Source organism: Hevea brasiliensis, chromosome 8 (assembly GCF_030052815.1).
Source record: "Hevea brasiliensis isolate MT/VB/25A 57/8 chromosome 8, ASM3005281v1, whole genome shotgun sequence".
In the NCBI taxonomy this organism is placed as follows: domain Eukaryota; kingdom Viridiplantae; phylum Streptophyta; class Magnoliopsida; order Malpighiales; family Euphorbiaceae; genus Hevea; species Hevea brasiliensis.
In genome coordinates, this window is record NC_079500.1 from 57,693,346 (window position 1) to 57,711,018 (window position 17,673).

The 17,673-nt window shown below is 30.5% G+C and overlaps 1 protein-coding gene across 1 annotated transcript; it reads right to left on the bottom strand.

Annotated features, from left to right (window-relative positions):
* Window positions 1-3,812: 3,812 nt before the first annotated feature.
* LOC131182524 (histidine-containing phosphotransfer protein 2-like) lies at window positions 3,813-6,908 on the bottom strand. The gene is made up of 5 exons (XM_058152066.1): window positions 6,801-6,908; window positions 6,309-6,439; window positions 6,139-6,207; window positions 5,279-5,350; window positions 3,813-3,977 (listed from the first exon to the last, which is right to left on the bottom strand). Exons 1-5 carry the CDS (start codon window positions 6,861-6,863, stop codon window positions 3,881-3,883), a joined length of 432 nt encoding a protein of 143 aa, XP_058008049.1. The 5' UTR covers window positions 6,864-6,908; the 3' UTR covers window positions 3,813-3,880.
* Window positions 6,909-17,673: the final 10,765 nt, after the last annotated feature.

Consider the following 17,673-nt stretch of genomic DNA (forward strand, 5'->3'; position numbering starts at 1 on the left):
TACATACATGCTAAATAAATATGATATAATGCATGAGGATGATCATAAATTAAATTTAACAAGTTTACATTTATTAAGGTTAGAATTACTCACCTCTTGTAACCTATCAACCACCTAACACAAACGATAGCTAACCTTGGATCATTAGCTTCTTGAATCCCTTAATTATAATCCTATAACCAATGGAATCAAATGACTTATTTGAAGCTCTAAAACTCTATACACATAACAAACATCTTATTCTAGGTCTTTAAGAACCATAAATCATGTTTTGGAACCTTGGAATCGAAGGAGAAATAAAGTTGGCAAAACTAAGTTTGGCTACTCGAGTCTTGGGCTTCGACTGTCAAACCTTCAAACATTGGGTACCCATTTTAAGCAGTAGCCACTATGGTTACCAAAGTCTTGGATTTCAACTGTCGGACCTAGAATTTCTCTAGATTAAACTACATATTTCGGCTACCCAAATAATGGTTTTTGGCAGTTAAACCTAGGAATTTCCATAATTCCCAAGTCAAAAACTAGCAGAAATTCTCTTTTAAACCTCCAAAACATACCACAAGGCTCCAAAACGCACCACAAGGCTCCAAAACACAATTCAAACACATATAAACATTCCCAAAGCCTAAAAAAACTTAAATCCATACTTTAAGTTCACATGCAACGCCAATTTGAACTTAAATTCAAGATTCAATCAAAACTCAACATAACATCATGCATGCAAACACATGCACTTCTTACCACGACTCTCCTTATCTGTTGAATCTTTGAATTTGTCCAAATATTCCATTAATGACAAAAACTTTGACATCAAGAAATGGTGGGCGTTATAGGAAGTGGACCTCTATAAGGGGTAGAATCATCATCTTTGTCCCTTCTGAAGTATTTGACCAAGTTATCATTCAGGTGATAACTTTAATCAATCATCTGCCTCACAAGGCATTTAAATCTAAACTTTATCTAGTGTTATGGGAAGATGGAGCTAAATCAATATAAAAAACAACCCACCACCCATAATGCTGCAATTATATTATTTTTTATAAGTATTTTACAATAAATGATGATTTGGACTTAATTGAATTAAAATTAAGTTATAAAGCATTTATTTAACACATTTCAAAAAATAAAGGATTTTATTTAATAGTTGATTAAGTTTTAGGATTTATTTAACTGTTTGATATTAGTTTAAGGGCCAAAAGAAGCTTTTTGCAAATAATAAACAAATGTAGGTATGTTACAGAGGTACCCATCTAGTAATAGGGTACTTGATCAGGTATTGTTGTTTAGGAGCTTGATTTATTCTTTTTTTTTTAACCATTTTTGTACTCCAAAATTTATTTCAAGCCACCTTTGGCTCCTCCAACATTGTTAGAACATCTAAAAACATTAAAAAGAATGATTAGATTGACAAATAAAATTTAATCAATAAAAAAAGAAATTAACAAAATCTTTTATACACTGAAGAGAGTTTGAGTTTATTAAAGCTAAGAACCCCCTTTGTCCTCATACATTAAATGGTCATTAATCTTTTTTGGATGTATAGTTTTTAATTCAAAACCTCACTTTGAGATTTTGCCTAAAACTCTAGATATGACTGAAATAAGAAAGAAAGACCAAGCTTATTAAGCATACCCAATCAAGTAAAAGGGAGCCCCCCATTAAGTACAATTTTGAAATATGCTTTTTAGGGCTTCGACCCCTAAAGCCTACTAAGTTAGATTTTGACACTCCAAGTCATCCTTATGATATTTTGATTGTTCTAAGCTTTAATTAAGTTAAATTTTTTAATTCAAATGCTTATTTCTACTCCTTTTAAGCCAATTTCATTAGTTATCATTATCAAATATTCATAGTTCAAACATTAAATGTTTGCATTAAGATTCTAGTGTGAGGATCAGTCACGAAGCACATTAGTTTAATAAATACATTGATCCAACTATTGGAGATTGAACAACTAATAAATTCTCTACACCTTTCAAAAAATTATAAAATAAAGAGCCAAAAATCATATATATTTTTCTAAATATATTTTAAATATTTACTGGCTTCTTTATGCTTTAAATGACTAAATAAATTTGACACATTTAGTACCAGCACTGCATCTCACCAATGTTGAAACGATTATTGCCAATACTTGACTATAATACGAAATTAATCATGATCGATTGATTAAAATTAGAAATAGCAAACAAAATTTACATCTTTAAATTATTCACTCGGATAAAAATATAAGATACATCATCTACTTAGATAACAATAAAAAGATGCATAAATAGACATTAGTAAGTATTCACACATTGACCATACTAATTATTATTACACACTTAAAACTATATGACATGATAAAGGTGCATTGAACACCAATCTCTATTCATTAATCTTTAGATGAATTGAACACCATTCTCCATTTATTGATCTTTAGAAACATGACAGACAATTCTCCTTTCCAACTACACCATAAAGATCATGTTAGGGGAAAAAAGTTGACTAAATAATCTATCGAAATTTCAAAGCTAAAAATGGAATTAAAAGAAAGAAGCAAAAGCATTATTTTTTTTTTAGGATTGTTTATGAACTCCAGCAATCAAAAAAGATAATTAAAAAAAAACATGTGTGTGTATATATATATATATATATATATATATATTAAACAACTGTTAGCATAACATCTATTAACATAGCACATCAAGAGGGATATGAAAGGCCATTAGAATATTAAAAAATGGTCAATAACAATTTACACTATAATATCCAAATAAACCTAGAAGTCTACACTTAATCTGAACTACAAAAATATATGCAGCACTCTTATATTAAAACTATAACTATAATGATGTGTTTGGTAGAAAGTTGAAAATTTAAGGGTTAAATGTTAATCTTATAAGTTTTAAACTTTAAAGAGGGTAATTATTAACCTAATCCCACAAGGTTAACATTTAACTGCCCACCAACCCCCCCCCCCCCCCCCTCCCCTGCCTCGCCGCAAGAAGGTATAAATATTAATAAGGTGAAATTTTAACCTAGTCTCTTTAAGTATCTAAACAATATTAATGAGGGCTTAAAAGTTATAAAGATAATAATTAGCCTTTGTTAACCTCCTACCAAATGCCCCTAAGAGTATTGATTTGTGCTTGACCATCATTAAAAATTCAAAAAGGAATTTAAAATGATGCTTTTATTATAAGAAAGGAAATGTTACTAAAAACATATTTTATGAACATATTTTAAGTTGTTTTCATTATAACATTTCATCTTAAAGTGATTACACTCTTTATCAAGAACGTGAGCTTTCAAATAAATATCGAATCAAATGTAATTTATGAATCAATGTTTTAATAAACACAGTCATTTGCTACTTAAGGAAACTATATTTGGAATGTGATGAAATTTATAAAATAATTAAAAGTATCAAGAAAATCGACTAGTTAGTATAATCTTGTTTAGGAGGTATGAAAAACATTAATGATGGATAACAATGATAAGAAATAGAATATCAATAAATTAAATAGTTCAAGTTTTCAAAGGAGTATAACTTGCATATTGCAATAGAAATGCAGGAATCAATTAAAAAGAAAACACATAAAAGAGGAAGGAAGAAAGGGAAGGGGTGAACAAATAAAATTCAAAATCCATTATATAACTAATTTTATATAATAACGCTTCCCAAAAAAATTCATTTTAAGCAATTGATGACTTTTTTATTAGGAGAAAAAAAAGTGTACAAATAAAAATTCAAAACCATATTTGAATTAACAATTATAAGATATTATGTGTGAGCAATGAAGAAAGTATACAATTCATAAAAAATGTGAGCGAAAGAGATAGCGATCTATTAATAACTTTCTATCTCTAATAGTGTTATACTAAAAAATCTAGAAACTTATAAGAAATAGTGCATATGTACCTCAAGAATATTATCCAAATTGTCCTGTAAGATTAAAAACTCTTGTTTGATCATACTCAATGCTGTGACACACCTAAAAGGAAAACATAGAACAATAAAGAACAATTTTAAAGGTAAAATAAGAGAAGGAACTTAGTATACTGATTAAAAAAAAAAAATTATGTCACATATATATTATACTATCCCAATACTATTTTTCAAATGGCAATTCAAATATTTTTTTATTTTTCATTGAAAAGTTTAGGTAAAACTATGTACATAACTTGATTACTTGTTGCAATAAGACACAAAATTATCAAAGAAAAAAAAAAGATAATAAAAAGGCTTATGCATTGTTTAAATTACATATATATATATTTCATTGTAAGAAATATGCATTTTTTTTCAAAGGAAAACAAGTATTATGTTAACTTATACTCAATGTTTTATTTATTGTAAAAGAAATTTGAGGTCACATCTTTGGCATATGTCATATTAATTATTGGTACGACTTTGAAAGGGCAAAAGTCCCATAACTAAAGTTTGGAACACTTTAGTGAGTTGTTTAATTATATAGTATCATTTGAAATTATTTGATCAAACTAGTCTTTTTACAAATAATTGTCAATTGTTTTGATTTCTTATACCTACGGTGTGTGATTATTTAAATGAAAAGGGAGGAAAAAAGACTATCAATGTTTTGTACTTGTTATTCCTCCTTGTAGAGCTTTATAAAGCTAATTTATTTATTTATTTATTATATAAAATCAATTGTGTTACATTTCCTCGATGTTTTTCAAGATTTCACCTAGTTGAAACAAAACAATAAGGACTTTTCTTTCATGCTTAATAAATTATATATATATATGCTAAGTAGGTTAAAGAAATTATTTAGTTTCTTTATTCTTGTTTTTCACCTAGTTTAAATTGGAGAGAGAATGATTTTTCTTTCACGCTTAATATTATAGATGGTAGAATTATTGTTATCTTGCCTATTTTTATGTATTTTCTAAAAGTACGCATTTCTCTTCTAGGTATATTTAGTCTACTCAGATTTCAACTATGTAGTCATTATCTACATCAATTTCTCACATTATATTAATGATGTATATGAAAAAACACAAAAACTCGCAATTATATTAATGATGCATAACATTTTTGTTTGTAACGGATGATTTGATACACTTACATTGTACCTAAAAATGTTTGTTAATTACAAAATCAAAAATTTTGTGCAATAAAGAAATTAAATCCTATAATGAGAAAATATTTGAAATATACACGTGAGTGTATATATATATATATATATATATATATATATATATATATATATATATATATATATATATATATATATTACATAATAAAATTAATATTAAATAATAAATTTCATACCCATCCTTAGATTTTTCATCAATAGCACGACGAAATTCGGCACATGCACGTGCCATGCGACAAGCACCAAGGCTTAGAATATCAAATAAATCAAAATGAGTGAGCTTAAATACATGGCAAGTATGATAATTGTTTGACTAAATTTGAACTATACAACAAACAAACATGCATAAACAAGGTAGTTCTCTTACTGGCAATTTTAATAAATGCTAAGTTAGTGAAAAACCAATAATAACGCAAATAAATAATTTCTTAAACCTAACTAGCATGCAATTTTTTCAAAATTAACATTATAAAAAAAATAAAAAAAAAATATGTGAGTTGAAGTTGTTGGAACTTAAAAGAAATTTTTTTTTTATTGAAAATGAGAAATTAAGATAGATAATTTGGAATTAAAAGAAATTATTAAAATTACTTTTCTCTAAGTTAACAATCATGTTTTAATAAAAAAAATTGAGCTATGTTACTGTTGTGCTGCTATATAATAGTAAGAAAATAAATATTTAGTTTAAGAAAATAAACATTAAATGTCAAAATGTCTTTCTATATTAGAAGTTATTTTCTACATAACATATATTCAAGAGAACAAAAGTTATAAAATGAATATTTAACTTTTATATGAATAAATTATTTAAATTACATTTTTTCTAGTTCCAAACTTCCAATAAAATTTTAAGAAATGCACCAAATACTAAAATGAGTCATTAAATGATTAGTTCCTACCAAAATGCCACGTTTAACCCATGTATATGTTAAACCAAAAGATTTTAAAATACACATCATAACACTTAATATTCTCATCAATTAATGTGATCAATATTTTAAAGATGCATGGATGCAAAAGGAATCCACTAAGTTACCATGACGTGCCCCCTTTAAGTTTCAAGCATAGTTCATCCAATTGATAATAATCAACCTCAAGTTGTTCTCTACAAAAAATGAAATATTGAATTAGTTCATGGTGATAACATAAATACAGCTTAGATAAATATAAGCAACATCATTATATATATTAAAGATTAAAATATACAATGTATCAGTCAACTCTTTGATGGTGATTCGTGCATCAGAGCAGTAGGTGGGAATCAACTCTGCAAAAAAGAAAGGACTAATTTCCTCCTTTAAAGAGCGGGCCAACTTAAAGTGGTGATCCACTATACCCTATAAAGAAAAATAGATATATATGCTCAGATTTTCTAGAACATAATGCATTCTCCTTAGAAGATCTAGCATTTATGTTTCATAAATTATTAAACATCTTTTAACTTTTATCTCTAGCCAATAAGTTAAAATCAAGCCAATTATAATTAATTCCTTTCAAAATGAAAATATCATGGATCAAATTTAAAAAAATATATATTTAAAGAAAAAAGAAAACTATTTATCAATTACAAGTTAACAAAGAATTGGTATTTTGAGCCCATTCATTCTTTAAATTTATCATATCATTAATCATGCAACAACACCAAACAATAATCTAAACATAAACATATTAATGGACATAAAAAGAGAGATAACATACTTCTTGTTCCATATAATTGATAATCTCCAGAAGTTGTTCATTCAAGGATGCTCGAGTTGCCATCGATAAAGAGAGAGAAAGGCTTAGAAAGCTAATTGATAAGAGAGAATCTTAATGAGGAGTGGTTTGCAAGACAAGATAAAAGGGGTATATATAGGTGGTTAGGGGGAGTGAATTGGGTCTCATTTTCCATGCAACTTTTGAGATGAAGACAAAATTATAAAATGAAATTGAAATAATAAAAAAAAACTCTCTCCTTAAGGTGTTTTGTACAATTTGTGGAAGAAAATAAAAATTGAAAAGCATTCACTTTGCTAACAATAGGTGGCAAAAGAGTGAGGAGTGGTTTTCCTTTCTATATGCGTATACATATATTCATGGCAAGAAATTTAAAAGGTTTGTTCTTATTTCAGTTGCCATGTCATGCACAATGTATCTAACCTTCCTTCAATTATTAGAGATTCATTTAATATGGAAATTTGTTTCACATATGGCAAGATTTTATATTTGGTAAGAGGTTGCTCATTAATCAAAGCTTAAGAGCAAAATAAAAATTTTTATTTATAAATTATACTAGATTTTTTTTTAGTGCTAGAGAAGGCAGAATTACATAAAATTTAAAAAGAGAGTTATTACTTTAACTCAGTGATATTATGTTGTCATCTAATTGAGATGTATTGAATTCTAAATGAACAAAAAAAAAAGTTATTGCTTATTTTTATAACAAGTCACATATTTGAAACCTTTTTTTTAACATCATAATTTTAATGTGAAACAACTTCCTTTTCTTTTAATCTTTTGTGCTTTGGAGACATTGAGTTTATACTAGGTGGTGTATAGAAAGTTTCTCTTCAATCTCAAGAACATGATGATCTCTAATGGTTAAATGATCACTCAAACATACTACCACCTTAAGTTAGGAAATTTGCATAAGTTTTATACAACTTTTCCAATTTCATCTAAGATGAACAGAAATTAATTATAAAGGTTTATCAATCAAGATTAGTACTTTTTAAGGGCATAATTGATAGATTCACTACAATAAAAATATGGCATACAAACAAAAAAAAAATTTCAAAAAGTGATTTATTTGTCTCTAAAGGAACATCGTGAGAACAACTAAATTAGATTGCTCATGTCATTAATTGAATATTTTCCTAAGGCCCCTTCATCAATTGCCTATTGGTCAGATTTTTATGTTGCAGCTATAATAATATACAACAAAGTGATGAAGCACATCATCATGTAAGCAACTGAGGATCTAGAAAAAGAAATGATAGAAAAATAATTTTTTTAGTCCAAAATGCCATACCTAAGAATTTATACATCCCATACACACTTTAGAAATAATAATCTCAAAGATTAAAGTAATAAAAAAAGTAATAGAGAATCAACTACAATTAAGTTAAAAAACCAAATAAAGAAGAAAGAAAAAATCAAAAGAATGATTGAAACTCCAAAAAAAAAAAAAAAATAGAAACACATCAAACTTAGAGAGCAAAACAAAAAGAAAAATCAATTCATTAAGCAAATGAGATTAAACATATGCAAATTGATTTAGTAAAAAAAAATTAAACTTATAATTTATCAAAACATATATAGTAAACTTACTTGGAAAAGCCAATTACAAGGCAAACTGTAACATCCTCACTTTAGCTTAACCGTATATTCTACTGTTCCGGTAGCCAATGTTTGTCCGGATAGCTAGAATGTCTGAAACTATATTTAGATTAAAGTGAGAAGTCATAAATAACTCAAATATTGGTAAGAAAAATTTTGGAAAAATTTTAGAAATAAAATACAACAAAGTTAAATAAGCCGGTGCCCTAGTAATGGGTGACCTAACTGGAAGTAACTGTAAAGAAGTTGTCGACCCTATACCTGTAGGGAAACCTAGTGAATTAATTTTTGGAACTCCAGTGAAGAGTTATTGAGCTTTCGATTGCACTAGAATGCCAACAAAATGTTTCTAGAATTTTATCAATCAATATAGACAATTTTAGTCTGTTAAGCTAAAAGAAAGGCATTTTGGTCATTTCACTTTCAGAGATGATTTTTTACCAACTTGTACAGTTGAGTAAGTGAAATTTATGACATAAAATATGAATTAATGTTGGTGAGAAAATAATTAAAAATGAGTAAAAGAAATGAGAAAAGAGAATGAAATGTAAATTGAATTATTACATAAGCCATGATGTCATAATGTATAAATAAAATTGCCAACAAATAAAATTTCAACCAATGGGAAATTACCAAGCTACTTAAAGGGAAAAAACTAAATAAAATGAGATAAAATGAAAAATAAAATCTGCCATCTCCTTCTTCTTCCTAGTCGAACCAAGAGAGAGAGAGAGAGAGAGAAAACCTCCATTGATATACCTCCATCCACATTGATAAATCTTGATTCTCACCATATTTCCCCTAATCACTTTCATTAAACCTTCATATTTAACTTAGCTAAGGTGCATGGGAGCAAAAAGGACAGGGAAAAGTGGAGATTAGGAGTTCTTGAAACTACTACAAAAGGTAAGTGCACTTAATTTCAAACTATAGTGTTTAAATTTTGTGAATTAGTTGAATTAAGTTATAATTATGAAAAAAAAAAAAAATTGAAGAATCATGGGTAATGGCTGAAGTGGCAATTCGGCCAGCTTGATAGGAAGGGGAATTAATGTGTTTCTTTATGTTAATCTCATCTTCTAATGCTACTTAACATGAATATGTATAAATTTTAATGGAGTAGCATGTATTGTATGATTAAGAGAATTGGAGAACTAGGGTTTTAGGGCAAATTAGGGTTTTGTTAAATTGATGGTAAATTAATGATATAATGGTCAATTAGTGACCATTTAAGGTAAGTTAACCATAAATTAAAGTGAATTATAGCATTAGAGATAGCTTTATAGTATTAGAGATAGCTTTAGTATACTGCCCTATTGTCTGAATTCTGTACCCTGTGAGTCTAGTGTGCTTAGATGGTTATATGTTGAGTTAGGTTACTCCAATTTGTGCAAGGCTAATTGAAGAGGAAACTCGACACATAATGGCACAATTTTGATGAAGGGATCCTGCCCAGAAACCAATTTAGAATGACCTAAAAATTACCCCAATCCGGGTGACTAACAAGTTGTCCCTGGAAAATGACTAAATGAATAGTATTTGTTCATTTGGTCATAACTTAGTGTAAAAATGTCCAATTGACCTGAATTTTATATCAATGGAAAGCATAGACAATTTAGAATAACTTTTATGAAGAACATAACTCCAAATTATTATCAGAACTTAATGAAATTGTCCACTAAAGTTAGGACACCAAAACTGCCAGAATTGATTTCTGCCCAGAAATTTTGGAAAAATTTCAATCTAGCCAGTTGTGGTATTTAAGCCATAACTTGAGCTACAAAACTCAAAATGGAGTGATGCGAAAAGGGAATTAAATTAGACACACAAAGGAACAACTTTCATGAAGAAAGTTTTGAGAAATTTTCACTGTAGTAAGGTCTAATGGAACAGTAAACATGGACCTCAAATTCTGGAAATTTGAAATAAAACCTAGGGGGCTAGGAATTGAGTTTAGCAATCAATGCCAACAAAAATAAAATTCAAAATGTGGTATTTTGATGAACTTACAATTAACAAATCTATTAAATATTAAAAAGTCAACATTTTTGTGAAATAATCTAATGAATAGTAACCTCTACACTACAAAAATAAGTAATTACTTAATTTACTGTATAAAATGCCCTAGTATGCCTAGAAAGATTGTGTTGGATAGGTTGACATGCCAATAGGATTCTATTAGTAGTACTGCATATGGTTTCACACCATTCTATGCTTTATGGCCTTCCATGCCATTTTGTGATATAATAGCCTTCGGCTATTTAGATTGTGTTTACTATACTTGGCCACATGCCTTATAATTATTGCATCTTATTAGTTGTTCTGTTGCACACCGAGAGACACTTTGTGACCGATGGTGTGATGGCCAGAGATACTTGGTACCCAATGCCAGTTAACCTGTTTATCCAGTCCGGTCTACTAGTATAGGTTACTTGGGCAATCAAAATAAATCTTAACAAATTTTAATCAAATAATTAACATAAAAAGTACCATGTAAAACCCCTATGTTTGGTAGTGCGTTCTACTGTTGCAGTGACAGTGTCTATCCGGACAGCTAAGATGCCTAGAACTACACTTAGATATGGGTGAGGAGACATAAAATAATGAAATAAAAGAAAAGAAAATACAAAAAAAGAAAAAATAATAGCAATGAAATGTAACCAAGTTAAACGAGTTGAAAACCATAACGATGGGTGACCGAACTAGGAAGTTACAGTGTGGATCGTTGATTAGCCCTGGATCCCGGGGAACCCTGAAAAATATTTTTAAGACTTAAATAAACATCTATTGAAGTATAAATGTCATTATAAATATCAAATAAAAATTAATTAATTAGTACAAAGAAAAACGAGAAATCGAGAAAATGACAAAATTCAGTGTTACCGAAAAATCGAGAATGCAACCCGAATAGGGGCATTGTGATCATTTGACACCCCGAGTTGTCTTTTGACCTAAATGTACATTAAAAATAAATGATATTAAACTTTGAAAATACCATAAAAATTAAAATGAGATACATTATGTAAATAGTGAAAGTGTGGTGGCCAAATTGCAAAAATTAGAAAGTTTAACATTAAAATAGATTTTTAATTAATCAGTGCTCCACTAACATCACTTAAGTGGACCTTTAATCAAACTTTGGACAAAAAATTCTGTCATCTTCAACCTTTGGAAGAGTGGCCGAAATGAACTCCATGGGAGACTCCATGGCCAAACTCACATCCACAACCATGCATCCATGATTCAAGCTTCCTTTCACCATAAATCCTTCATTAAACCTTGCATAATCAGCTTGGGGAAAACATTGGCAGAAAAAAGAAGAAGTTTGGGTGAGGTTTTGAAAAACTTCAAAAGTGGTAAGTGAGTGTTTTCAATTCTTGTTTCATTAAAAGTGTAACCAAGGTTGTGGGTAGTTGATTTATGAAAGAATTTTTGAAGTTTGATGTTTTAATAAAGATGTACATTTTGGCAGCCATGGAAATTCAGTATATGTAGCTTTTTTTTACTTGTTCATGGTTGTTTAAGATGTTGTTATTGATTGCAGCATGGATATGTGTATAATGGTTTGGAATTGGGTATGTAAATGGGGTATGTTCATGTGGTTAAATGATGTAAATGGACTTTGAAAAATTCTGTATTATAGTGTGCATATTGAGAATGGTTACAAGCTGTCCAAAATGACCAAAAATGTTTTGTTAAAGGTGTTAATGGCAAGGTACAAACCAGAATTGGCATAACGTAAGTAATTTGGTAAGTATTGAATATGTAATTGGTAAGTGATGAGAAGTGTGTAGTAGGGCAGTGTATATTTTGGCTTAGAACCTTAAGTGTGTGACTCCAATTGGTATGAGACCAATTGGAGGTGAAACTAGGCACAAAATGTGCCAACTTTCATGAAGGAAGCTTACCAAAATTCTGCCTAGAAGGTGACTTGAAAAATGACCAAATCTGGATTAGTGGCTTGAAAGCCTGAAAAATGACCATTTAGGCAGTAGTTAGTGTATTGACCATAACTCACTCAAAACAGGTCCAAATGACCTGAAATTTTTTAAATGAATAGTTTAGACATATATCTACAATTCTTATGAAGACACTAAAGCTCAGAACTGTCCAGAACCAAGCCAAATAGCTTGCACAAGTTCAGGTACCAAAACTGGCCGAACCAAAAGTGACCTAAAAATGACCTAAAGTTACCATTTTGATGTATTCTGTCCAGCATTGGTAAATTGACCATAACTTGGTATACACAACTCAGAATGATCTGAAAGTTTTCCTCGCGTGCAATAAGACATAGACCTACAAGTTTGAAGTTTAGATAGAAACCCGAAAACTGAGGAAACTAGGTCATCTGGCTAGGTCAAATTAGTATACCGAAATTGGGCAATGTATACTGAAATTGGGCAAATTGCAATAAAATGCAATATACATGAAAACGAAATTGGTAATATATACCAACACTAAAGGGCTATAAAATGTGACATATTGATAACATTAAACCTAATTCACCTAGAATGCATCGAGGGTCAACATCTTAGGTTGACTAAGGAAATAATAGAATTAAATAAATTAATTATTAAGCCTTATTGTTAGAGACGGTTTAAATGAGTACTGAAACACTTTAAATTGTGTGTTTCAGTTAGCAAAGACTCAGGGAAGGGGAAGGAAACACTGAGTAAGAGCCAAGAGGCATTTATCAGAGGTTTGTGCACAACTAGTTTTTAACTGATTTTTGTTCTGAATATTTCATATGATTAAATGACATATTTTTCTTATGTATTATGTTTAGCAAGCATTGGATTTAATTAAATGATTATTTAAATTGTTATAATATGTATGAATTTAGCTTTGTGAAATGGTATTTTCACAAGTATTAAGCATTGTTGTGGATTGAATAAATTATGTTTTAGAAAATTGTGATAGAACATGTTTTGAATTGTGATGGGAAATTTGCATGGAAAAATGCAAATTTATGATTTGAATTGTGATGAGCATAAAAATTATTGAATATTGGAATTGACTTTGAATCGAATTGTATTGTAATTTATACTCACTAAAAGGATTGTGATATTGTTTTATATCTCACTATAGATGCTTGACTAGGTTATTACCCGTCTCTCTCATTTGTTGAGAAGATAATGGAGTTAGTTGTGCTTTGATTACCATGGTACGTGCACAGGCTTAGATTCTCCTCTTATTATAGGTTAGATCTAAGTTTTATACTATGGCCCTTTCGGAAGATTCATTATTGTGATGTGTACTGTGCACGATAATTCAACCTCCTCGACCATAGGGAGTTAGAATCCGATTCGACCTCCCCGACCATAGGGAGTTAAAATCACCCCGAAGATGGCCCTTTCAGATTAGTCTTAAATAGTTAGTGAGATAAAGAATGGTTTTTGCAATAAAGAATGGTTTTCGAGATAAAGAATGGTTTTTGAGATAAAGAATGGTTTTCGAGATAAAGAATGTTTTTGAATAGTAAAGAATTGTGATTTCAATTATGATTTATGTATAATTGATTTTGTTGGAATTACCTTAAATGGTTAGTTATGATTTGATAAATTGAATTTCGTGATCAAAGTCATTTTATACAAACGATTTATATTATTGGCAATGAATATTTTGAGTTTTGGAATTTGATGAGTATCCAGATTTCCAAATTAATTGCTGTAATTTTTGTTAAGGTATATTGTACTATGTTTTAAATTATAGTTGTGCACCACTGAGTTCTCCACTCAGCGATAGCTTCATATGCTGTCGCAGGTGAAAAGAACATAGAGCAATTGAATAAGCTTATTTAAAGAGACATTCAGATTAGCTCTAGGTATACCCATGTACACAGGTTTTGATGTATGCATGTAATAATATGTATGTAAATTATTTGAGTAGTTGTATAAAAACTCTTGTAAATTATTTTGGTATGTAATTAAATGTAAATTACTGTAAATGAAAATTTGAGATTTCATGTACATGAATAGTTTTGTAATATTAATTTTTGAGTCTTGTAATCAATGAAATGTTTCTTTTATGATGAGGTTGTTTTGAAAATGAAATGATTGATTATTGAGATTGAATTGTGAGATGAAATGAAGTTTCTTGGAGTTGTATTTGAGAAAACATATTGGGAGTGTTTTTCCTTTTCAGGTTTGAAGAACTGTTTTCTCAAAACACAGCCGGCACTTTGCCGAAATTTTGAAAAAAATTTTATAACACTAGATTTTAATCGATGATTTAAATTTCACGAAATTTGTTTTAAAATCCCTTGTAGTATATCTAATGGGTTATCGGTAGGCGAAGTACGGTAATTCATTAGTTGTACTATGGGATCATGTTACATCTTACGGGGGAGTAGGGTGTTACATGTTTTGTGGTATCATAGCAATGGTTTTAAAGTAAATTTCAAACTATGAATTTGAAATCTTTTTGTCGGTAACTACAACTGCTCAAATGTTTGATACATATAGTACATTTACATCATAAATATGAACTAATGGAGAGGAATCTCCTTGTGTTGGTTGTACAGGAATAGAAAATCCTGTGAAAAGATATGGAAGAGAAGAATGAGACAATAGAACAGTCTGTGATGGCAGAAGTACAAGTTGAGGCCCCAGCCCCACAAAGTGTCGAAGGCCCGACTGTACTAGTTTTACCAATACAAATTACTACACAAATGGCCCAGCAAATGGCCACTTTCTTTCAATAAATGGCTGATACTCTGTCAGCTCAAGCTCAAACACAAACCCAACCCCCACAAGGGTAGTGTGAAATAGAGAAAAGGGAGAAACCTATGGGTCAGAGCTCGAATAGTAATTTGGGGAAGAGAAAAGAATTTGAGGAACCCCAAGCTCAGGGATATAATAGAGACGGATCATCAGGGCAGAGAACACCAAAATCTAGTTATCGAATAACCAGAAGTTCCTATTATGCCCGTTTCTGCCATGTTTGTGGTAAGCTACATGGAGGTATTTATCGTAAGGCCTTTGGAGCCTGCTACAATTGTGGAAAGCTTTGACACTTTGTTAGAGATTGTACTAGAGCACCTCGATCTGCTCTCCTGAGTTCACAGACAGTCAGTCAGAGTCGAGATAGAAATAGAGTTGATACTCCTTACCACCATAACACAGTGAATCAACCCAAATATAATAGCACACCAGTTAGAGCGTCCACTATGCGCCAAGGGGAAAGAACATAAACTTCGGATGTAGCTGTTGGTAAGTTCTTAATTTTTGAAAGAAATAATTAGTTATTATTTTATCCTAGCACTACTTAGTTGTGTGCTAGTGTTAGAACTATATGTTCTGTTGCTATTCCTTTACATGGGAATGAATTTTGATGTATTAGTGACTAGTCCTTTAGGATAAAAACTATAATAACAAGTATGATTGATATTAATTTTGGAAGAATTGTTAACTAAAAGTATTTTCTAACAAACCATAAATTATAAAGCTAATTGGCGAGCCTACTTAATGAAAGGCAAGAGGACCTAAAAGTAAGTTACAGTAATAGAATTGCTCTAGATGAGGGCAAAGATGTTACTGTTAGTAATTGTCAAGGGATATTGTAATCAAAATTGGTTTAGGATATTAGTGGATTCGAGAAAGATAAGATGTTAGAAAACCTAGTCCATGAGGTTATAACATAGTGACTATGTAATGTTCTCGATGTTTGTATTGTAAGATACAGATTATAGTACCGACACGGGATTATTGCGTAGAGCTACATGCTTCCTCGTGGTACAATAAAATAAGAATATTTGTAAGTAATCTATAAATTGATACAGTTATGCCCGAATAGAGTGCTATTACTAGAAATAAATGTGAAAATTTTAGTCAGAAATTTAAAACTTTAGAACTAGCCTGTCGAAAGACTACACTTGTAAGGTAGTTGGAGTCAGTAACTCAGTTACAATAATGTGAACTACCTGTACCACAGTAATTGCTATAAGTTTAGAGATATCAGTAGGACTTATCATCCTCAGATGGATGGACAGTCGAAACAAGTAATTCAGGTAAATTCTGAAACTCATTGAGTTTCTGTAAATAATAAAATGAAATGATAATAATAACCTGTAAAATGTAATAAGCCCTCGAGAATATACTGAGAACTTATATCCTTGAATCCGAGGGGAGATAGGACATATACCTCCCCCTAACAGAATTTGTATACAATAATAAGTCAAGCTAGCATACAAATGGCACCCTATGAAACATTGTAAGGGAATGGATAACTATGGATTTTGTGATGAGTCTTTCGAGGACACAGAATAGTCATGATACAGTATGGGTCATAGTTGATAGACTAACCAAGTCTGCTCACTTTTTGCTAGTCCGGATGGACTATAGTTAGAGAGATTGGCCAGATTGCACATAAATGATATTGTAAAACTGCATGGAGTGCCAGTATTGATTTTATCAGACAGTGATCCTAGGTTCACTTCTAGATTCTGGGATAGTCTTCAGAAAGCCCTAGGAACTAGATTGAACTTCAGCACAGTATTCCACCTATAGACAGATGGCCAGTCTGAGAGGGTAATTCAGATATTGGAGGATATGCTACGGGCTTGTGCGATTGAGGTTGAAGGTAGTTGGGATATACACTTACCTTTGATTGAGTTTGCTTATAACAACAGCTACCAATTAAGCATTGGGATGCCTCCATATGAAGCTTTATACGGCAGAAAGTGTAGAATTCCCCTATGTTGGGATGAAGTAGGTGAAAGGAAGATGATTGGGCTAGAAATTGTTCAATAGACAGAGGAAAATATCAGATTGATAAGAGATCGGCTCAAGGCTGCATCAGACCGTCAGAAGTCCTATGTTGATCTGAAGAGAAAAGATATTGAATATGTAGAGGGTAATAAGGTATTCCTTAAAGTTTCTCCTTGGAAGAGGACATGAGGAGACAGCACCCACAACTATTCAAAAACTGATGCTAGGTAAAATTTCGAGACGAAATTTATTTTAAGAGGGAAAGAATTGTAACACGCCTATGTTTAGTAGTGTGTTCTACTGTTCTGGTGACAGTGTCTATCTGGACAGTTAGAATGCCTAGAACTACACTTAGATATGGGTGAGGTGTAACATCCCTTACCCGTCTACAGTGTAGCCGAGCAAGTTATGCCACTCAGTGTGCTGGACCACCAATTTATGTTTCTATTACAATATATCCCTTTATAATTCATTTTTTTTTTAATTTTGATAAATCTAAATTAATCCGCAAATTTTATAGAAAATTCGGCAGAGTGCCGGCTGTA